A 24,864-nucleotide genomic window follows, 5' to 3' on the forward strand; every position below is an offset into this window, starting at 1 on the left:
TTCCATTCTATGCACACCATTTGCTACCACAGTTGGCGTGCTTCACAATGATTTTCTTGTACAATTATCTGCTTCATTCACAGGATTCTCCATTAGTAACCCTATCACGCTTTCCCATGCATTTTTCTAGCACACTGCAAGACAATACAGTAGGTTTTCACTATCATTTTTGCTTAAGAGAAAAACAACAGACTAATGGGTTTTTAAATAAATGTTTATGCAGTGAATTTCTCTTCAGATCATGTTCAATAGAGTCAATTATTATGGGTTGACTAGCACCACCTGAGATTTGGGAATACATGCAAACAGATTAAATTATGGGGGAAATGATCAGTGAGAGACCCATCTGCAGGGACAGATTAAGATTGCTGGTCAGGAGATTTAAAAAATGATACTAGAAAGCTATAACTGGAAGATATATGTGTTACTTTTAAGACAGGGCAGGAACCTGTAGTCACCTAGTGGTGGTTGGATTAGAATTCCCATCAGCCTTGAGCCTTAACCATGCTTATTGGAGCTGATGGATCATCAGATCCAGCCATATCTGGATAGGGCCATTGAGTCCAACCCCCTTCTCAATGGTAGGGTAAAGTGTAGTACTTTGTAGGCAACACTCTCGATCCATCAAGTTTCTAGTATAATCCAAGGCCTCTCTGGTGTGAAGAAGCTGAGAAACGGAGAATATGGGAGATGGGATCCATCTTGAATGAGACAGGAAGAGGACTGAGAGCATGATTTCTAGCTGTTTCTCTTGGAATGTTCTTCAGTTGCCAAAGATCAAAGTACCTCCTTTCTTATCTCATGAGAAGGAAGTTTCAAGGCCAGCTTGGCCTAGCTAGTCCTCGTGCCATCCTAATTAAGAAGTGATTTCAGTTGAGTTGGGAGAGAAGTGGAAAAAACAGCTGCTTTCTTGAGAAACTGGAACTTGATTGGCATATGTTGGGAAGGGGGCCCATGCCACCAGGAACGAATGAATCAAATTTTTTATGGCTTACTTTTTTCAAGGCACACGTCAACCTCCATCACAGCACACAGTTTGGGAATAATGGGAAGTAGGTGAATTATTTCACTGCTGATAAGGCAGCTTCAAGAATTTTATAATTGTGTTATGTGCCATCAAGTCGTTTCTGATTTATAGTGATCTTATGAATTAGTGACCTCCAAATGTTGACAACAGCACACCCTCTCTTGAATATTCCAAAACAGTAGGCTGTCAGAAATACCTACCATATTAAAATATTGGGCATCTTGGGGGACACTCTTAATCTTTGGAGACAATACAATCTTTTATAAAACAAGGATCACTTCTCTCTAGGACTCATCATAAACATAGTTTGGAAGAAATGTACTCCCCATTCTAAGTGTACCTGATTATGAAGCAGAAACCCCTAGCATGTGAAGAGCATAAATCTTAAGAAGTCTGGAAATGAGAGTCTTGAGACCAGTTTCTCTACAAAGGACTGAGCAACTTTTGGCCATGTTTTATCAAGTTGCAAGAGCCCCACCTCATTCACCCTACAATCTAGTTGAGCAGCAGGGCAGCAAAGGTGGTAGGAGGAAGCATTGTTCAAACATTGTTATAACTGTATTTCGAATGATTTTATACATGTTATACTGTTGTGTTTTTATCTATGTAAGCCGCCCCGATTAGACCTTGTCTAGGGGGCGGGGTAAAAAAAATCTAATAAATAAATAAATAAATAATAAACATTGCTGTCAGCACTAGAAGCAGTGTTCCCAACTGAAGTATGGATATGGAGGCTCTTTTGCCTGACAGTAGGTTCTTTAACTCAAGAGACATTTGTGCATCTGTGAGGAATGGTTTAAAACATCAAGAGACAAGGAAGTGGGAAAATCACGTACTGTATGCTTTGTGGGGGCCCTCCATGTGGCCCCCAAGGCAAAAAAAAAAAAAAAGAGCTAGCCCTTGAAATAGCACTCAATGATCACTGTTGGAAGATTAATTTGAGCCAGCCCTTCTGGCTAGAATCTTTTGGACTTACAAGAAAGGAGATCTGTCAACTCTGGTGTGTGTCCTTTTGAAATAATTTAAGGAAAATCATTACAGCTTCCACATTTCTTAGATACTGAATATTTTCTCTGCAGACAATAAATTACCAGAAGTAGAATACAGGGAAATTGGAAAACAAAAACTACAGGTGACCTATAAAGTATATTATATTTGATACACATAATTACATAAAAGTATCAATTACGTATAATTCTCATATATACAGTATTCTAATAGTGGCCAGAAACTTACTGTGAAATGCTGTGCATGTAGGAGAAATTGTAGAAGCTGTTTTTGGAATGTTTGGATGTTTGCCATGCTCCTTGAGGCACAAACAAATGCACGACCTGGTACTGTATGTTCAAGTGTGTGACAGATAGCTGATACAATCACACACACAAGTTATGCAGTTTTAGATTTATGCCGCATTTGCCCAGTAGGATGATAGCCACTGAATTTTGAAAGGCACCATTCCAACATTCTGTTCACATCAAACTTGATTCAACTATGGGCTATAATGAAAACAAGTGGGTACAAGAGAAAAATAAGCAGGCACAGTGTGATTTTCAGAGATTTACAGTAAACTTACTGCCTTACTCATCCAAATGGTTTATACAATGCAAATATCTTTTGTCTTTTTTTAACAACAGTACAAGAGTAATAAAAGAATGGGCCAGATTGTTTAAGAGTGAAGTTTAAACACTAAGGTATGATCCAAACAAAGCTTAATTTCAGTGGGAAAAATAAGAATTCTGTATATAGTCCTATGCAGATTTACTTGGCTGCAATTAGCACTGGAGAAATCAGACTCTGGAAGAAATCCTTATAGAATAGTACAACAAATCTTCTAATTTCAGAGGGGCTTTACATGGCTGACTTTGGCTGCACTACATGTATCACTGTTGTTAATCTGTTAAATGTTTCAGCCAACAATATATAACTACAGGACCAAGTGCTGAGGATACACTCTAGAACAGCGGCCCCCAGCCTTTTTGGGACCGTGGACAGTTTGCGGGGTGTTTGCTCCATGCCCGGGGGGGCGGTGGTGCGCTCGTGGGCGGGCATGTTGCGCTTCCAGGTGGGCGAGGTGCACCCCTCTGCGGTCATGCCACACCACCGTGCGTGTATGTGTGGGTGGAGATCCGTCTCCATGGCCTAGTTCCAGGAAGCCCGAGGACCGCCAGAAGGCCATGGACCGGGCGTTGGGGACCCCTGCTCTAGAACATACCCATTACTTCCCTCTTAGTTGGATTCTGCAGGGGAAGATCATAAGTGCATGCACAACATTACTTTTTCCACTGTCATATTTTCACTATGGAATCTACCACATGCTTCTGAAGAACACCATGAAAAATCACCAGTTTAAAATAACAAGGTGGCTGCACAATGTATGTCAACATCACTCAGTAATAAGATAGGGAATTGATACAGTCAGGTAATATGTGTTTAGATTTACCTCGTTATCTCTTTCTTGGGCCTCTATCAAGAGATAGTGGGGATTTAGGCATATATGCACTAAAGTATTTTAAAATCAAGTACAAGTTGATTCTGTGGCATAATAAGATCAGCAACTAGCAAATTAAGAGCAATCGTGAACTGTGAGAAGTATGTTACACTGAAATATTTTAGACTGCTTTAAAATAAGAAGGCTGTAATACCATTTGTAACCTGATGACTGAATTCCTGTTATTTAGTGCAGTCACTAAATTTATAGAGAAATTAACACACCAAATCCCTACGGATTCAGTGGACCTACTTTAGTGGTGGCTTACTACACTAAGCAACAGGATTTCAGCCAATTTGTAAGACTTATGTATTTTGGTACTCAAAAATATAATAATGTATATAAATATGTAAGGATTCCATTTCACAGGAGTTTTTAGTATTCTTTGTGATGTAGAAACTGAGATACATTAACTTCCTGTGAGAACGTTCATACACTTTGCATCATGACCAGCATTAAACAATTTTGAAGTTTTAGGTAAAATTTAGTACTATTATATAATGGTTATTTTTGAAATGTATTCCCTCATATATTAAGGATGTTTTCATTTTCAGCATTATTTACCGTAAATATATGATCTGTACTCAGATCTAGTAATGTTTAAGAGTGGAAATCCACAGGTGATTTCTCATCATTTAAGTTAGTGATGAGATGACTAACTTAAATTCCATTGTTTTCAGAAGGACTGCTATATGCATGGCTAAATCAGTGCCAATTCTACAATAATCTACTCAAGAGGCAGTTGTAACTTGTAGGATCCTGTGAATGAATTCCAGAGAACAGGAGAGGATCAGGATAAACAGTTTTTACTTTCTACTACATCACACCCTGCAGTTTCTTAACTTTTTATATAGTTAATATAATTTTTTCTATAGTTATATATATAACCACTGTACCTCTGCAATAATTCTGCAAGTGTGGGATGGGCCATTCCAGTTTTCTTCACTGACCCCAAAATGTTCACACTATATATATATAGTTAATTTTTATATAGTTAATATAGTTTTTATAGAGCCTTTGTATAGTTCAAAGTGTGAACTTTTGGGGGGCAGTGAAGAAAACTGGAATGGCCCATCCCACACTTGCAGAATTATTGCAGAGGTACAGTGGTACCTCGACTTACGAACATCTCCACTTACGAACATTTCGAGTTATGAACAGCTCCGGTTGCAAAATGTTGCTTCGACTTGCAAACGGAGCTTCAACTTATGAACGAGAAAACCTTTCCTGCCCTTTTTTTAACCTAAGTTCATCTTAGGTCAAAAGAAGAAGAAAAAAATCTCCCAGTAGTGGTAGAGGACAGATTAACCAGCTTTGCATTAGTTCCTATGCGAACTAATGCCTCTACTTGCGAACGGCGCCTCTAGATAAGAACGAAAAACAGCCGGTACGGATTAAATGGTTTTCAGTGCATTCCTATGGGAAACTTTGCCTCGACTTATGAACTTTTCGATGTACGAACGCCGTTCCAATAAGGATTAAGTTCATAAATTGAGGTACCACTGTATTTTGTGAGCTAGGAACAGATAGATTTTTGCTGTAGCAACTTCAGAATGAGGAGGTGCTGTCATGCCAGATGTTCAAAGCCGCATGTCCCAAAAAGAAGGAACTGCTGTGGTCAAGTTCCAAGAACTTTCTCCTCATTTGATCTCCGGTGAGTATACTTAGGAAAACTGGAAATATTCACTTGGTCAAAAGTAGCTGACTGTGAACTGCCCTTAGGTAAATACATTGATGGCCAGGCATTATTAGGTAAAAATCAGGTTAAGCCGACAATTGCTGGCTGCACAAATCTGAGCCTCAGTCTTCTTGATACATAAAGTAACCGAACAGTGGTGGGTAACTTGACTTACTTTCTTCTGTCATTTGCTATGCATTGTTAAGGTTATTGCCTCCTTGCTGTAATCACTCTGGAGCCTCTTCAGTGGATAGCGGCAAGTAAATGGCTACAAATGGTGCTGTGCGACACACTGCCTGTTTTCTGGGTACACAGAGACCTGGTTCAAGTTTGTTTATTTATGAGATTTCTATGCCACCTGACTTAGCGAAACCTACTAATTTAGGCAGTCTACGCAAGAAATATGAAATATACAAATATTGATCCCATCAACCCTTACTCCACAACACAGAGTCAAAATAAACTAAATTAAAATTCAGCAGATCATTTGGCAACATGCCGTGTTTCCCCAAAAATAAGACAGGGTCTTATATTAATTTTGCTCCAAAAAATGCATTAGGGCTTATTTTCAGGGGATACTTTTTTTCCATGTACAACAATCTACATTTATTCAAATGAAGTCATGTCATCTTCTTCTGATTGCTGCACAATGGTGCAGGGTGGGGTTTCATTTAACTGTGGCTTATTTTTTGGGTAGGGCTTATATTATGAGCATCCTGAAAAATCATACTAGGGCTTATTTTCAGGTTAGGTCTTATTTTCAGGGAAACAAGGTAACATATGATTCAGTGATCCTGCCTGTTGATGCTATACGTACCTAATTTTCGCTCTCATTGAGAAAGTACCTTCACACTGTTGTCTTCTGATAGTTCTATGTTACTATTGTTTTTTTATTGTTTTAAATGTTTTTGTTATCTATCTTGTTATTCTACTTCTTGCGAACCGTCCAGAATAGTGCACCACACAAATAGGATGGTATATAAAGCTAATGAAATAAATACATAAATAACCTCAGGGGAATATGGTTTTTAAAGCCTCTCTAAACAGCTCTGCCTTCACCGGTTTCCTGAAAGCTTGGAGGAAGGTGACCTGGCATATCTCCAGTGGAAGTCCATTCCTCAGGGATGGGGCCATGACCAAGGAAGTCTACTTCCTAGTAGACCTTCTTGCCTCTCTTGGTTTGGCCACCTTTAGGAGCGAGGCCTGGGAAGGCTCAGTGAAACATGCAGCTCCTATTTGAGAGAGATGCTCAAGTTGTAGCTTATTTGAAAGTTGACAAGTCTCTTCCCACATTTAGTGTGAACATACAGTACAATGGTTTTGATAAAAGCTGGCATGATGAGTTGTTTGGAGGAAAAGCTGAGCACAACAATGTGAGACATGCATAGACAGCATACCATTTGGATGTTACTCTACAGATAATAGGAAATCCCCGAGGCAAAAAGAGAAGAGTTCTTGTCGCCACACCTCAAAAAAGACATAGTGGAACTGGAAAAGATGTGCAGAAAAGAGCAACGAAAATGATGACTGGGCTGGGGCGCCTCCCTCATGAGGAAAGACTACAGTGTTTGGGGCTCTTTAGTCTAGACAAAAAGGTGCCTGAGGGGGGGACATGACTGAGATGTATACAATTCTTCAGGGGATGGATAGAGGGAAGCTCTTTTCCCTCCCATGCGATACCACAGCCAGGGGATATCCACTCTAACTGGGAGAGTGAGAACAGACAAAAGAAAATCTTTCTTTACACAGCGTGTGGTCAGTCTGTGGAACTCCATGCCACAGGATGTGGTGGCGGCATCTGGCCTAGATGCCTTTAAAAGGGGATTGGACAGATTCCTGGAGGAAAAGTCCATCGCAGGTTACAGTCTCTAGTTGTCTCATGTGCTCCCAGAGGCATCTGGTGGGGCCCCTGTGTGAGATACAGGAAGCTGGACTACAGTAGATGGGCCCTTGGCCTGATCCAGCAGGGCTCTCTGCTTAGGTTCTTAGGAGCAGCGAAGTATTCTCTCCCCTCCACACACACACACACACAACTTATTCCCTCCTCATCCCCTTGAAGGAAAAGTTCACCGCAACCCCACTACAGCATGGCGCCGAAAAGATGAGCTCTCTGGGGTCGCACCCCTTACAAACCCCGAGTGCCCCGCGGAAGACGGAGAAGAAGAGCTGAAGAGCGGACGCCTGAAGGAAGAGGAGGAGGAGGAGGAGGAGGAGTGTGACGGAGCGGGGAGGAGGAGGAGGAGGAAGAGCCCCGGCCTGCATTTGCTGTGGCGGCAGCGAGTGACCCGCCTGGCTGCTGCTGCTGCGGCCGCCCTCCTTCCTTCCTTCCTTCTTCCTTTCCCTGCCCACGGCAGAGCCCATTGGGAGGGGGACGGGAGTCCGTAACGAGCCGTCCCTGGCGGGGCCTTCTCCTCCACCCGGTCTCTCTCTCTCTCTCTCTCTCTCTCTCTCTCTGCGCCCGGCACTCGGGGAGCCATTCTCGCTCTCGCTGGCTCAGTTCCTGCCCAGCGCTATGGCGGCGGCGGCGGCGGCGGCGGCGGCGGAACCCAGCAATAGCGGCCGATACCAGCAGGTGAGGAAACGGGCTGGGGCTCGGGAGAACGGATCACGCAAGCACCGCGGCTTCTTAGGCCGCGATCGGTTAGAGGAAGGAGGGTCGGAAGGAAGCGAGCCGCTCTTGGGAAGCGCCTGCGTCCCATCTTTAGGACGCGGAAGCTCAGCCGGGGAAGGACCAGGGAGGGAAGGCTTTCTTTCGACGAAGCCTTCGATGATAGAAAAGGCTTGCTGCTCCCATTTTTTTGTGTGTGGCCCCTCTATATTTATAGGGCGATTTTAGTGGTTTCCCCGCCCCCTGGTTCAAAGGGCCCAGTTCGCCTCTCCCATAAGCCCTATGCGACTTTTAAAGGCAAAAAAGAGAGAGATCCTGGTTACTCATTTTATGCTCCCACCCACACCCAAAATCCTTATTCCCAGGAGTGGGATGGGATTCGAGGGAGATAATCTGCTTCCATTTTTATCGGCGCACGGCCTGATCAGAAGCAGTCCTTCAGTGATGGACTTTTGTTGTTCATGCACACTCTACGTTTGAAGGCTCTACTCTTCAAGAGGAACGAATGGTCTCTTAATCACATCCCTATATTCCAAATCCGGGTGATTTAAAGACAGTGGTAGGATAAGATGCCTCCCAGTCTGCTTTTCCAACATTTATTTTTTTGGATATGGATTATAATCTGCATTAATTGAGAGTGAGGGAGCTGGAGTGATAGTAATCCTGGATTAAGAAGCACTTGGTGAGTCTAAGGATCCAGTGTAGGAAGCACTCTTGGTTGCACTCTCCTCATTTTCTTGCTGTTTCCCCGTGTCTAAAGTAAGCAGGAAAAACAAAACATTTTGGGTTGTCTTTAAAATACAGTATTGGAGAATGTAGTCACAGCACTGAGATTTAAATAGAGCCAAACAGGCCAACTTCCTAAATGGTTTCTGTGTCAGGGAGATAATTTGTTGATGATCAGCATTTGGAATTTAATTACCAGAAGCAAATTTCAGCTTCTCCTAAACTAGTTTTTACAGGGAGACTACATGTGATATTTGGGATCCACATGTTTATTCAAGATCTTTATTCAATTATTGAATATTTGGGACCAGTATTTACACCTTCACTTGAATCTTAATTCAATCCATTTGAAGTCAGTTACTTCAGTATTGTCATGTTTGTATTTCATTTGAGCTTAAATTCATGAGATCACATGAGGTAATCTCAACAGGGTAAAAACCCAACTATCAAAATTTTCTGTCTGCTGAGGGTACAAGCCTAATGAATGGGCAGTTGATCCCTAAGGTATTTTTGGACTCTAACTCAAATAATCCCACAATCCCTTATATTAGCTATGCTGGTTAGTGCTGGTGGGAAATGTAGGCCAAAAACATTTGGAGGCCTATAGTTGAAGTATTCATTTCAAGTGAAATTCCAAAGCAAAAAATGGTGGTGATATGTTTGTTTTTAAGTTGGATTTTATAGTGTAACTTTTAATAGCCTAACAGTTTTCTGGGAATTTTGATATAATATTAAATTAGATGGCCCATATATTTCCTTTTGTCTGCATTCAGTGAGAAATAGAGACTATGTGTTGGAAATAAACACATAGCTGTACAGGAGGTATATAGGCTGCAGTCGTGTGCACAGTTACATGCACACATTGCATTCATGTCTTGCCCAATAGTGGACAATTGTTCATTACACAAGACCTTTCTTCTCATGGAAATTGATAAAGCATTCTTTTGTAAACATTTTGGCATAATTATACATATAGTTATAGGACATTCCTCCTTGTTGGAATTGGGAAGAATATTTGAATGATAGTAGCAGAGTCCCTGAAAACTTTGTTAATCCTGTACTGGGAGCATGGGAGTGCACTAAGGAGCAACCGAAGACAGGAAATTCCCAGGTGACTGTCATAGAGTTTTTGAATGTCGCTTGCTGTAATACTCCAGGTAGTTCTCTTTGTATCATGTGTGGTATACTCTGGCTGAAATCCTGTTGCCTAGCATAATACGTTTTACTACTAGAATAGGCCTATTGAATCCGCAAGGATTTGGTGAGTCAACTCCTCTGTAAATTCCATTGATTCATATAGCCCTACTCTAGTTGCAACTTACTTTGCTAAGGAAAGTGGCAATTAGAGCAGGTCCATTTGAACTGGTGGAATTTACAGAAGGATTCACTAAATCCCCATTGATTCAGTGCACCTACTCTGGTACGACTGTAAACACTTAGCAAGAGGATTTTAGTCTCTGGCACTGCCTACTCAGAAGAAAGTTCCTAACGAGGCATAATCTTAAATAACATTGTTGTACATGATTGCCTGTATAATTTTTTTTCTGTTCTGCTTTATGTTAATTGGTTTAGTTGTTAGTCACTGACACTTCGGGAAAGTAGATCTTTTTCCACTGAAGTTCACATATACAAAACCCAATGTTGCTCCCCCCTTTTTATTTTATTCTTATTTTTAATCTTTCAACTTTATGTTATATTTGACCCCTTTCTGTCTTTGTTTCTTTCCTGGATTGAAACTTTATGACTTCGAAGTGCCTTTTGTAGGTGGCTTTTGAGGACATTGTTTCTGTTTAATCACACTGTTTGCTTACTAAGCAATTTCATACTATTATTCCAGCGAGCCCCGCAAGCAGGCATGGATTGCTCATTTTTTGGGAGGGATAAATTTCATTTGCAATCCAGGTTTGCAAGGCTCTGTGAAATACACAGCACAGGCCAGACCTGACTTATTAAAACGTCTCTACTTCCTTCACAGTGATACAAAGTTGGTTGTGCATGTTGAGTGCTGAATTTTCAAGACAAATACTTAATAAGATTTAGGCTTTTAATGGTGTGAGGTATGTTCATTGTTATTTCTTTTCCACTTATTCTTTTAGACATATAGGAATAATATGGTAAGGTAGTTTGAGATGTAATCTTAAAATCATTACCAGATGTGAAATGCCACGTTGACTCACACGGTCTGCAACTTGTGCCTACTAACCAAACACGATCTCCTTATTTTGTAGCCATGTATAAACAATTGCCATGTACTGTACTTTCATTCTTAAGTCTGAAGAAGTGGACTGTGTCCATGAAAGCTCACATTAAAATATAGCAGTTAGTATTTAGTGTACAACATTTCTTCCTTTTTTGATTGCTTGCTTGCTTCTGCTGTGTTCTGTTTCTTCGCTGATATTGTCAGATGTGTGTCAGTAGATGAGGATAGTGGATAAGGGATAGAGTTTTAATCTTAGAAATTATTTTGTAGAAATCTAAAAGCAGTTTTCAAACTGTATATTGAGCACCACCAGTGCAACTTAAGTGTGTAATTGAAAACATTATGGATTGAAAATTAGTTCTGTAGGTCTGTATTTGTTTCCTTCCTTATTCTGTATATGTCCTGTGCAGCATTGTAGTCACTTTTGTAAATCTGGAGAAAAAACAAAAAACAACAATACCTGTATACTAGTTCTTCATAGCAGAGAATAAGCAAAAGAGTTGGGAGATGAGCTGTATTCTTCCATGTGAGCCTACTCATATTTTTGTTTTTGAGATATTTGCGGAGACTCTTCCACCCTCAGAAGTTTTTCTGGCAGGGACACACAAGAGTGTCCTGGTGGCTGGTTCTAACCTGCAAGATGTGCAAGCAAGGAAGTAATGGCTGCCTCTTCTCTTTTGTTCTTTCCATTGGCAGGCAAAGATTTTTACCCAGCCAGATTTTGACAATTGGTTACTGGGAAATGAATGCTCTATTTTTAAAATGTAATTTTATTTACTTTTTCTTGACTTTACTTTTACTATATGAACTTATTTTGTGTTCCAGCTGAATTTTTGTTCATTCATACTATGAGCTACCTTCAGTTTCATGTTGAGAGGAAGGTAGGTTAGAAATCCAATTAATAAGCAATATGAGGGGAAAAGTTTTGCTTCTTGAATTTATGGCGTAGGAATGATTCAAGCTTCTGATTGCATAAGTTATTAAATGCCATACATAAGACTTAACCAGATGTAAACTCTGTGTATATGTGGACTAGGGTTCTGGCAAAGCAGTTATAGTATAAGAACAACAACAACAACTTGTTTTTAAAATAATTTTGTAAGAAATGCATGCAAAGGATTCTGAACAGACGTCTGTATTTTATGAAAGTAGTACATTTTCCATTTCCTAAACTCCCTTTATTGTTCTTATCACCATCTTAATTTCACTCCCAGTTGGTGAGGCAGGATGAATTTCAGGACAGTGGCCAGAATCCAAGTAAATATTTGTGTCTCTAGAAATGCATTGAGATAACAAAGAGTGTGAATTGCCAATAATTAATAAGCCCACAATTGAATTCCTGTAAGTGCACCAGTTATGTGACTCGACATATTACTTCGAATTCAGTTAGGAACTTACATGCTGTTCATTGCTCTGTGATATGCCAAGACACTTAACACAGATATAAGTATTCACTTGGATTCTGGCTGTTATATAAAAACTGAAAGAGCAGCACACATTGGTCTTTCAGTATGAAAGAGGTTCTAAAGAACCATTAAATGATATTTGGGACAAGATTAAACTCTGCACATGTTCAAAGGTTATTGTATTTCTTTAAAGCATGGTCTCCATATTATAAAATTGGACTCTGGCATAAAGAATAATTGCCAGAATGTTTGTCTGAACTGCAGTATGCCCTACACCTACATGCAGTAGACTCCATACATTCTCTCACTAAATCGGGTAAAAAGAAATATGTTTTAAAATAGTTATTTGTAGCTGAAGATTAACTAGATGACCTTTCAGCTATATGGTTCTGTGGCTGACATCCTGTTGCTTAGCATAGTGAAATTCATTAGAGTACACCTGTTGAATCAGGGTGGTGGTGATTAGAGAGTCAAATCCTTCATAAGTTCCATTGATTCAAATGGGCCTACTCTAGTTGCCACAGAGTAAACTGTAGCTAGAGTAGGCCCATTTGAATCAGTGGAACTTATGAAAGAGTGGATTCACCAAATTACCGGTGATTCACTGGGCCTACTCTAGTGTGACTTACTATGCTAAGGAACAATATTTCAGCCTGTGTGAAGTAATATTGATTAACAATTGATTACTTGTAACATGGAATGGTAACTTTAGTTGTACCCCATGTTTTCAGAAAGCATACCTGTCTTAAGACTTACCGTCATTTACCTGGCAGTAACACAAACTTATTTTAACTTTTTCTTTATGTCCTATTCCTTTTATTCTGTTAACAGTTCTTATTATGTTTGCTAAAATTTCTATTATTAAGGTAGATAAACAGAAATAAGTGAGATCCTTGTATTTTCCTTGGCCTAATGATGTTTCAGCAGTTATACTATCATTTACCAGCATTGTTGCAATATTTTCTGAATATAATTGTTGAAAGCTATGTCTAAACCGAGTGCCAAAATTAATATTCCACACATAGTCCATCTAATTCTTGTGGTTTCCCTACCTTAAATTTATTTATTACCTCTTCCGTCTGGAGATAGAATGCTGGAGGCATTCAAGAGAAATTTGGATAACCTTCTGTCAGATTTGCTTTGACGTGGATTCCTGCATTGAGCAGGGGTTGGACTCGATAGCATTATAGGCCTCTTCCAACTCCATGATTCTATGGTTCCCATTCTTAAAGCATCGCTAAAGCTGAAACTGACCAAGCCAAAAGATTTCCTACCATTTGACAGCTACAATTTCCAGTACTTTTGAGCTTTGATTATTTTATTTATTTTTATTTATTTATTTGATTTATACCCCGCCCATCTGATCTTCCGACCACTCTGGGCGGCTGTTTAGTTGTTAAGTCATGTCTGACTCTTTGTGACCCCAGCCCCTCCTGTCTTCCACTTCCACTTTCCTCCCAAGAAGCAGGTGTCTTTTAATTTCTTGGCCGCTGTCACCATCTGGAGTGATGATGGAGCCCAAGAAGGTAAAATCTGTCACTGCCTCCATATCTTCCCCTTCTATTTGCCAGGAGGTGATGGGACCAGTGGCCATGACCTTAGTTTTTTTGATGTTGAGCATCAGACCATTTTTTGCATTTTCCTCTTTCACCCTCCTTAACAGGTTCTTTAATTCCTCCTCACTTTCTGCCATCAGAGTGGCATCATCTGCATATCTGAGGTTGTTGATATTTCTTCCGGCAATCTTAACTCTGGTTTGGGATTCCTCCAGTCCAGCCTTTTGCATGATGTATTCTGCATAAAAGTTAAATAAGCAGGGGGACAATATACAGCCTTGTCGTACTCCTTTCCCAATTTTGAACCAATCAGTTGTTCCATATCCAGTTCTAACTGTTGCTTTCTGTCCCACATATAGATTTCTCAGGAGATAGATAAGGTGGTCAGGCACTCCCATTTCTTTAAGGACTTGCCATAGTTTGCTGTGGTCCACACAATCTAAGGCTTTTGCATAGTCAATGAAGCAGATGTTTTTATGGAACTCTCTGGCTTTCTCCATAATCCAGCGCATGTTAGCAATTTGGTTTCAAGTTCCTCTGCCCCTTCGAAATCCAGCTTGTACTTCTGGGAGTTCTCGGTCCACATACTGCTGAAGCCTGTTGAAGTTGGAACATGACTCTGGAAATCTTTTAACACAATAGGTTTGTCTGGAAGTTTTTTTTGTTCATGGAGTATTAATAATAAATGAAAAGGCTGAAGACCTCCAACAATTCATGAATCGTTTTAGCAAGGCCTTTCAAGACTTTGGACTAGCAATCAGCCTGAAGAAAACACAAGTCATGGGCTCACCTCCCTCTATTACTATCTCCACACAAGAATTGAAGGTTGTTCATGACTTTGTGTACCTTGGCTCATTGACCTCTGACACTGTCTCCCTAGATGTTGAGCTGGATAAACACATTGGCAAAGTAGCTACCATGTTCTCTAGACTCACAAAGAGAGTATGGCTCAATAAGAAGCTGACGGCATACACCAAGATCCAGGTCTATAGAGCCTGTGTCCTGAGCACACTCCTGTACTGCAGTGAGTCCTGGACCCTTTGTGCAAGGCAGGAGAGGAAGCTGAACACGTTCCATATGTGTCGTCTCCGCATTTTTGGTATCACCTGGCAGGACAGAGTTCCAATAGAGTAGTTGTAGATCGAGCTGGAATTTTTAGCATGTATACATTACTGAAACAGCAATGTTTATGTTGGCTTGGGCACGTTGTGAGAATGGCTGATGGTCGGATTCCAAAAGATCTTCTGTATGGAGAATTAGTGCAGAGAAATCATCCCAGAGGGAGACCACAGCTGCAATACAAGGATATCTGCAAGTGGGATCTTAGGAATGGACCTCAACAGATGGGAAACCCTGACATCTGAGCGTTCAGCCTGGAGGCAGGTGATGCATCACGGCCTCTTCCAATTTGAAGAGACCCTTGTCCAGCAGACCGAGGCAAAGAGGCAGTCACGAAAGCAGCAAAATCAGGGAGCTGGACAGGGAATAGATTGTATTTGTCTTCAGTGTGGAAGGGATTGTCACTCTCCAATTGGCCTCCTCAGCTACACTAGACATGGTTCCAAGTCCTCCATACAGAGCACGTTAACCATAGTCTCTCGAGACTGAAGGATGCCTAATCTAGTCTAAAATGGAAATGAACATTGTGGGTCAGTGTCTTATATTAATATCTTAAGGAATTCAGCCCATTGTGTGTGTGTTTGTCCCCATTTTTCCTCATCACAATTCTGGGATTCATAACAAAAATCAGAGGACCTATGTATTAAAAAGATGTTCTTCTTTCTGACCTCTGTGAATGTGCACAAATGGATTTAGACTGCGCCTGTGCAGGACTCCTCGGAATATTCTAGAGCTTAAAAATATGTGATTAGTAGGACGTTGCCCATGCTCCGCCTGCACGTAATACCTCAGTTCTTTTTAGCCACCGCTGACTTCGGAATCCTTTACCGACTGTTAGAGATATTCCTATCCTGATCATTCAGGTTTTTTTTTAAATCATGGACTGTTTTTTTCTCGTTTACAATTTCGGATCACTGACTTCATTCCTAATCTACAGCATACGATCTTGGACTGTTTAACGTTTACAGCTTTGGATATTGGACGTTTTCCTTGTGAGTTGTTTTATTCCCTCCCCCCCCCCCCCCCGTTTCTGCTGTTTGTGTCTGCCTTGTTTTATAACTCTGCTGTATATAGAATGTACATCATAATAAGTCCTAGATATGTAAATGTACAGGTTACTTGTAGGAAGAACGCTTAACAAAAGCAGACAAAACATTTGGAGCTTTCAGGATTGGAAATTGCATGATCAGATAAAAAGCAGCACGCTTTTGCTTTGCTTTAAGTAAGAAAGCATATCAGGATTAGTAAAAGGAATGGAACATATTACACCCTATCATATTTCATTATCAGTGGGCATGCTTTTAGTTGGTTAATTTTGGGCTGCTTGACAGAATTGAGGTGTCTTGTGATACGTGTAGCTGTTCTGTGATAGTCTGAAACATCCACTGCAGATTAATTGTAGTGTCATCTCACTACTGTGTTTCCCCAAAAATAAGACAGGGTCTTATATTAACTTTTGCTCCAAAAAAGCAGTAGGGCTTATTTTCCGGAGATGTTTTATTTTTTCCATGTACAACAATCTGCGTTTATTCAAATACAGTCCTGTCATCTTCTTCTGGTTGCTGCACAGTGGTGGAGGGTGGGCTTGCACTTAACCAGGGCTTATTTTGGGGGTAGGGCTTATATTATGAGCATCCTGAAAAATCATATTAGGACTTATTTTGAGGTCAGGTCTTATTTTCAGGGAAACAGGGTGTTAACGTGTGTGCGTGCAATTTATGCCCCATCACATGTACAAAAGAAGATTTAGTAAATGGCCAAGATAGCACAATTGAAGTAGTCCAATTCTGGTCAAAAATAGTCTAAGTATCTTAACTTTGTAATTTGTTTTTAATTTTACCTATATTCCATATATATCCATTATTTTAAATTGTGCAACTCTCTGATATGATTTAAAAAGTATTAAAACAATAACCACGTTTCAAGTTACTTTGTAGGGAAATCCAAGAAAATGTTGGAGTCTTTTGTATGTTATGTCTGTTCGGTTGTATTATAAAGCAGTGGCTCTTAACCTTTGTTACTCAGGTGTTTTTGAACTGCAACTCCCAGAAACCCCAGCAAGCAGAGCTGATGGTGAAGGCTTCTGGGAGTTGCAGTCCAAAAACATCTGAGTAACAAAGGTTAAGAACTACCAGCCAAACGATGAAATAGCAAGTAAGTTATGGCAGGCAAAAATCGGTATAGATTTAGGTTTAGATACATAAGGCTGAAGAAAACAAGTCTGTAAAGAAAGAGTAAAATGTGAGGAGTTGGGCAACCATGGCTTCAACTTGAGATAAGATTGTAATAGCAAGCATTTCTGTTAGGTTGCATTCAGAGTCCAACATGACACCCACACCCACACCAGTGTGCTCAGGGAGTGTTGGAACCTTCTGGAACAGAATGGAAGTACTCAGAAGAGTTCAAGAGGGAACAAGGAATTGTATAATCTCCCTTTGCCATAACTTCCGTTCACAGAAGCTACTGCTAAATCCATGCCACTTCTAGAACATATCACAAGAAATGCCAGGATTTGACTTCTGTGTAACATTTGGAACCAGAATGTCCCATCAGTGGAGCAGAACAAGTTACTCTGAGGTTTTCTTCTAAATCTTTTCTTTTGAGAAAGAGGAAGGAAAACTGCTCTTTTAGAAAGGAATCTGTAGGGCAAGAGTCAGGCTTGATCCTCTATTTAGACTCATGCACAATTAATGTAGTTCATATCCTCTCCTTTCAGATATAGTCGTGTGAAAGGTTACTGGCTGCACTCATATTTGTTCTGGAACAACTGTTGAATGTGCCCTAACATAATTTCTGGAGGAAATTGTGGATATAAAAAAGAATTTCAACAAGTGTAGGAAAATGCTAAGTTTATATGATGTAGCTTACAATCTTAAATTTGTCCTATTGAATACAATGGGATTTACTTCTGAGTAGACATAGTAAAGATACTAAGCATAGGCTAAAATCAACTTATACAAATGGTGTAACTTTTAGATGAAATTGACATAAATGGAGAAGTCTCTGTAGAAATTTTCTGTTGCACACCTAGTCACACAACTTATATGCAACAGAGAACTTCTATGGCGTTTTCTTAACTTATGACAATTCACTTGCAACAGTTAACATCATTTGTATAAGTGTGCTGTGACAGTATGATGGTGTGTGTGTAGTGCAGTATGATTTTAATACAGCACAGTAAAGTTTTCATGATGTTGTAAAAGATGGCCCAGGCAAGATTGAAAAACGTTAAGAGCCTTGATGAAAGCTTACAGTGAAAGAAAAAAGAAATGGGGAAGGAAGGAGTACAGTTACCTCAGTTCAGTCATTTCTGCTTCCTTTGAGACTTGAGACTTGATTTGGGATACAATCTTTTTGTTTGTTTTTTTCCTGGAGGCTCACCATATCTGTAAAGCTCCTAAAACTCTCCTTTTCAAATGAATCATTTTTTCCCTGTCAGATTTTTCCACTGGCCAAATCTCAGAGCCATGCGTAGTAATTGGGAATACAACAGTATGCCTTGGCCTCCAGTGATATGTCCATACCCTTAAGGATCTTTTCCAGTTTCCTTAAGTTGCCCTTCCAATCTTGGTCTTTTGACTTTTTGGCAATTATTTACATTGTGATTGATGATTAAATCGAGGTGAAGAAAATCGGTAACAATTCTGATTTCTGAAACCTTCAACCTTAATTTTAACCTTTCATTAGTGCAAATTTTCTGTAGTCATTATTTTTGTCTTCATGATGTTCAACAGTAATCCTGATTTTTTGCTTTCCTCCTCAGTAGTAAATGTTTCAAGTTACTGCTATTCTTTGCCAGTAATATGGCGTTATCTGCACGTCTTGGGTTGTGTTACTTCCACTAATTTTCATTCCTCCTTCATCTGAATCCGATCCAGTTTTCTATTTGAGTGAAAGGTGGTAGTGTGTGGTTATTAGAAAATGGACAGAAGAACAGAACATCTCATTTGACTGCATCATAATTGTGAGTTACCAAAATGCTGTGATTTCGGGAGCGCAATATACTTTCGTACAGTATGATCTTATGCATGTTTACATAGAAGTGAATTCCATGAGATTTGCATGGCAGTAAGTGTGCATAGGGTTGTGATTTTAAATAGGTTGAGTCATTTCAAATAGAGTAGTATTAATTAATCTAGTATGGAGTACTGGTGGGATATAATTTAGAGTATTTTATCCAGGTTTGTTAACTAAGATCTACTGAAACTGGGAGATTAACAAAGTTATGTGTAAGCAGGCAAATTGCTCAGTTGTAGGGGCTAGTGAATTTTTTGTACTTATTTGCAGTACTGATTTAGATTAAAAATAAATCTGAGGTGTGATATGATTGTATTATGTAGATATCCTGGGAAGCTAAGATAACACTGATATGTTATCAGAGTTGTTTTACCTTTAACAAGGCTGAATGAAAGAACCATGGCTGTGAACTGAAAATAACATTTCTGTAGAAATATGTAATGATTACAAATTACCCTAGTAATTACCCTAAAACAAGAAGGAAAGTAATCAGAACTCTGTTGTTTGGTGTATATGAACTTCTCACTTCTAGAGGTGCCTTTGAGGTGATGCGTTTTGCTTACTTCTCTTTGTATTTTGTGGCTTATTTTAACCTGGAGCCTGTAAATGATCAAAGATGAGTGTTCAGAGGTCTAGACAAGGTAGCAGTTTGAATGGTGCTCTCGTGTACTTTCTCAGGCCCCTAGTTAGTTATTTCTTTGATTTAAATTGATTTGGTGTACAGTACATTCCATCTTTCTCCCAGAAACTGGGATCCAAGACAGTTTACAGGACAATTAAAAGAACAAATGGAGTTAAAAATAATGCATTACAAATAGCAAAGCATAATTCAGTTTCAGTGTTAAGTAGAATAAGAATATAGCCAGAAACTGTTTTAAAACATTTCAGTAAAATAATTGCAATGGACAATAGAAAAGCGCAGCACTTCCTTAAAAAAGCCCTTTTGTAGCAGTTAGTTGCCAAAGACCAGCCTAAAGAACTAGGTAGTCATGTGTGCTAATAGAAGGACAACAGAGTGGTTACCAGCTTACTCTCCTTTGGGCAGAGAGTTCAAAAACTTGGGAGAGGTCACTGAAAAGTCTCTTTCTTGCCATTTCAGAGAGCATGTTTTTGAAGGTGGCAAGACCAGAGAAGGCCCTTCCTGAAGATCTCAAAGCCCAGGCAGACTTGTATGGGAGAATATAGTTCTTCAGGTAGCCTCAAATTGGCTGCAGCATTTTGAACCAGTGCCACATATACTGTAGTCCATTACAGTAATCCAGAGAGGATGTAACTAAAGCATGGTTCATTATGGCACAGATTGGACAACTCTAGGATTTGGCACAGTTGGCATATGAGCTTTAATTATACAAATGGCTGCAGCTGAAGCATGGAAATCCATGCTGAATCTAGGAGCACTTCCAGATGGTGAACCTGCATCTTTATGGGGAGTGTAATCTATCCAGTGTGGGTTGAATGCCCACTTCCCCTTCCCAACCATCTTCTGCATTTGGCCCAACAGAAAGGACCAAAGCCACATTGAAAAGTACCTATTAATAATAAACAAGCAGAGTCCCGGAATTGTATTAACACCATCAAAGTCAGAATAAATGAACAATTTTACCTGGAATATATCTTCAAGGGTGTTCACAACAAGGTGTCTGGATTTTCCTCTCATGGACCAGAGTGTAATGGGCTTTTGACCAGTCAAGAAACTAACTCTGAGGTTGCAGCTACATGGTCAAATGATACAGGTTTTACTATGGGTAAATTAATTCATTTTTTCCCCTTATCACATGATCAATCAATCTGACCCTTTTTGCTCCTGATGCAGAGGTTTTCTTTGCTGTCGGGGACTTCTCCTTTTTAAAGCCAGAATGATTTGTAAAGACTTTTCCCTGTGTGAGCAGTTGTTTTGTTCTGCAAAATGACAGGAAAGGGCATGCCTGTGGGTGATGTTATGGTGAAAGAAGCAGGTGAGACATTATGTTTAGGGACCTACGATCTGTTCTCAAGTCTCCCAGAATTTTATTTTTTTGAATTAACAAGTTTAGCACTGAGTCATTGCATTGATGTACCAGTTTAGCGCTAGGTCACTTTGGCACACACAAAAAATTATAATCAGCCCCACTGGAAGCCTTTCTGCTTTTAAAAAGTTGAATCCTTTTATTTTCTCTTATTCAAAAAGGAGAGACCAATTGAACACATGCATACACACGCGCACACAGAGAGAGCACTACTTTGGCAAAGCACGTTCCTTCCTCTTTGCCTCCTGCTTTACAAAAGAGGGCAAGGAGGGACAGTACACGCATACACACACCCTCAGCAATGCCTCTGTCCCGAGACATTTCTTCTTTTTAAAAAAACAATTTCTTTTGGGCAGACCTCTTGTTTAATTTTTTACAGATTAACAAGCTATTGGGTCAGCAAGATAAGAGGAGGAAATAAGAGCAGCTGAGAATGGAAAGCTTTCTTAAAACAGTTCCTTTGAATTGCACTGCCTACAAATAGAACTGCAATTAGAAGCTGTTGTTTTCTTGTTTGCTGACTTGGCATTTAGTAGCAGCATTTTCAACCCAAGCAGCCACAGACATCCTCCACCATGTCTTTCTCTGCCCTGTACAACACAAAGGGGACTGGATTGACTAGATCAAAACCTAGCTCAGATACGACAATGGTGGCATAAATCACCCCTTGATCTCCCCAGACTGCTAGTATGAAATGTTTTCTACTCTTCCAGACAAGAGGCTGGTGGAAGATGAGCATACTCTTCCATTTTTGCCACCTCCTCTAATGACAAAAAAAGGGCAAGTTAAAAGATACCACGGGCTAGAAAAGCAGGTACCTGGTGGAGAATGCATGGCATGCTGGGTTTCTGAGCTCTGCCTGTTGCATATCTAGCCACCGCCAAAGTGCAGTGGATGGATAGAGAGTGCATGGGTGGGTGCACTCAAGCAGCAGATATGTTGCCATTTGACTTTCAGCTGGAGGGTGCAGGAGTTTCTTGCTACCTTAGAAATCTTTCGGCTGTCCTGCCTTTGGGGCGTATTTGTAGACAAGATAGTTTTTGGATGCACTGAGAATTTGTGCTCTTGCTTATAACTGAGGTGACATGTGCAAACTAGATTTTGTATTGTGCTGCTATTATTACTTCAGAGTAGGCATTGTGGAGCACTACCTTTCCTAAGGAGTACTTAGCACTCGGTCAGAGAGTTTGACAAGCTACTTACCCACCACCTTTGCGCTGGGGCAAGTCCTAAGACCTCAGCAGTGTGTAGCGTAAGCCCTTTGAACAAGTCTGACCTTAAAAGAACACTTTACTTTTGTTCAGTACTTTGCAAGTACAGACACATGGGCTTTGTGATTCCTTAGAACTCACAACAGCTCAGTTAGGTAGGACTCTTAAAGATAGCTAGTTTGTGGCCCTCTCCACCTCCTGGATTTAGCCAGACCCTGCTGTTCAAGAGACCAATCCTTTTGTAAGAATTTTTATAATTAATTTTTATTAGAAAAATAAAGTTTCATAGAATCAGTTTATATTGCTCAAGCTTGAGCATAAAGAACATATTCAAAGATCATTACAGTTAATTAAAATAACTATTTCCCATTAAAATAATAAACATTACTAAGCTGGGCTGAGGCAGGCTACAGTGGGCTAGCCCCACCTCCTTCTTTCTCTTTACTTACATCCTCTCTCAATCAAGTTCCTTTCTCTCCCATCATCATGGAATTGAATCCCAGAACAAGAATTCTGAACCAAACTCTTTCTCTCACATAACCCATCGTCCATTTTCTACATTCTCTAGCTCCTCCCTTCTTCTTGACAATTCTGGCTGTTAACCAATTACCCTCAAGCGGCTGTAACATCTTCCTCCTCCCTTAATTCCCATGAAAGTCCAGGTGTTTTATCTCTTCTCCAATTAGCTCAGAACGTTGAGTCTTCCACTTGGTCCAACCTGCAAGTTTATCTCGAACCACGCTGTACCGATCTTCAGAAAAACACTCTCATGACACTTAGAAAAACACATTCCAATGTCTCTCAAATCATCTTCACACAGAACCTGTCTGACTCCATCTTACATTTCTCTGACTACATATCCCATCATCATAACAGACATAAAAACAGACAACACTGCGTAAACAGCTTTGTGGAGGATATGTGGTTGGAGAAGGCAGACCTGATAAAGAGCAGATTTACAGGAATAATCATGTAATATATTATCTCTGTGAAGACTATGGCTTGTCTTTTATTTAGTTTCTTGTGGAAATGCTAGCACAGTTGTCCCCAATTTATTTTTTACATGCCTGTTGGAGATCTTGGAAACCTCTCCAATGTTGCCATAGCAACAGGAAGAGATTTGAGGAGTGGTGTCTGCAGTCTAAAGGCTCATGTGCATTATCATTCTGGGAGTGTTTAGCAGTTCTTATACACAAATCAAGATATATAATTCAATATTATAAATGAATTTTTAATAATCTGTATTTTTGTGAAGGTCATGGTAAGGAGGCTTACAAGGTTGTTCTGTATTGGTATTTAATCATTTGTGGGTGAACGAATGTCCACGTCAACGCTCCTATCATCACAAGGCCTCCGTAGGATAGCAGAGCTTTTACTGAGAAGCATGGAATCTTCAGACTGTATTTCACTTTTAAAGGAGCAATGGAATGAAATATTCTGGAACATAGCAAGTACCTAAGCTTTTAAATAACTCAGATTATGATGTGCTGTGAAGGGATTTGGTTTAGATTATACCTGACTGGCCCATTGGTTTTTCCTACTTTCTTCAGTTTAAGTTTGAATTTTGCTATAGGAAGCTGATGATCAGAGCCACAATCAGCTCCAGGTCTTGTTTTTGCTGACTTTATAAAGCTTCTCCATCTTTGGTTGAAGAGAATATAATCAATCTGATTTCGGTATTGCCCATCTGGTGCTGTCCATGTGTAGAGTCACCTCTTGTGTTGTTGGAAAAGAGTGTTTGTGATGACCAGCTTGTTCTCTTGACAAAACTCTATTAGCCTTTGCCCTGCTTCGTTCTGAACTCCAAGGCCAAATTTACTTGTTGTTCCTTTTATCTCTTGACTCCCGACTTTAGCATTCCAATCCCCTAGATTGAGAAGAACATCTTTCTTTGGTGTCATTTCTGGAAGATGTTGTAAGTCTTCATAGAATTGGTCAATTTCAGCCTCTTCAGCATCAGTGGTTGGTACATAAACTTGAATTACTGTGATGTTGAAAGGTCTGCCTTGGATTTGTATTGAAATCATTCTATCATTTTTGAGATTATATCCCAGTGCAGCTTTTCCCACTCTTTTGTTGACTATGAGGGCTACTCCATTTCTTCTACGGGATTCGTGTCCACAATAGTAGATATGATAATCTGTACTGAATTCACCCATTTCTGTCCGTTTTAGCTCACTGACGCCCAGGATGTCAATGCTTATTCTTGCCATCTCCTGTTTGACCGTATCCGGCTTACCAAGGTTCGTAGACCTTACATTCCAGGTTCCTAAGCAGTATATTTCTTTGCAGCATCAGACTTTCCTTTCACTTCCAGGCATGTCCACAGCTGAGCGTCCTTTCAGCTTTCGCCCAACCACTTCATTAGCTCTGGAGCTACTTGTCCTTGTCCTCCGCTCTTCCTCAGTAGCATGTTGGATGCCTTCCGACCTGAGGGGCTCATCTTCCAGCATCATATCTTTTAGCCTTTTGTTTCTGTCCATGGAGTTTTCTTGGCAAAGATACTGGAGTGGCTTGCCAGTTCCTGCTCCAGGTAGATCGCGTTTAGTCACAACTCTCCACTATGACCTGTCCATCTTGGGTGGCCCTGCACGGCATAGCCCATAGCTTCTCTGAATTACTCAAACCCCTTCGCCACGACAAGGCAGCAATCCATGAAGGGGTTACTAAATATTAGTTCACCTTATTTCACAAAATGCAACTATCCATATATTTTCTTGTCCACTTATCCCTTCTTTTCCCTAAATGTATTCTATTGTTCTGTTTAGTATTAGGATATGATTATATATCTCTTCTCTGTGGTTTTAATTTCCTATCCTCAG

At 40.1% G+C, this 24,864-nt stretch overlaps 1 protein-coding gene across 6 annotated transcripts in view; it reads left to right on the forward strand.

Annotated features, from left to right (window-relative positions):
* Positions 1-7,490: 7,490 nt before the first annotated feature.
* The window catches only part of NDFIP1 (Nedd4 family interacting protein 1), a 55,558-nt gene continuing 38,184 nt past the window's right edge, over positions 7,491-24,864 (forward strand). For 4 of the 6 annotated variants that reach the window (XM_078385768.1, XM_020806277.3, XM_078385769.1 and 1 more), the window contains exon 1: positions 7,549-7,765. In XM_078385768.1, coding sequence (XP_078241894.1) covers positions 7,706-7,765 — 60 coding nt within the window. In that variant the 5' untranslated portion in view covers positions 7,549-7,705. Of the gene's footprint in view, positions 7,766-24,216; positions 24,286-24,864 lie in introns of all 6 variants that reach the window. The other 2 variants (XM_072990209.2, XM_072990208.2) reach the window with 2 other exon arrangements.

The sequence above is a fragment of the Pogona vitticeps genome, chromosome 2 (genome assembly GCF_051106095.1).
Source record: "Pogona vitticeps strain Pit_001003342236 chromosome 2, PviZW2.1, whole genome shotgun sequence".
NCBI classification, from domain to species: domain Eukaryota; kingdom Metazoa; phylum Chordata; class Lepidosauria; order Squamata; family Agamidae; genus Pogona; species Pogona vitticeps.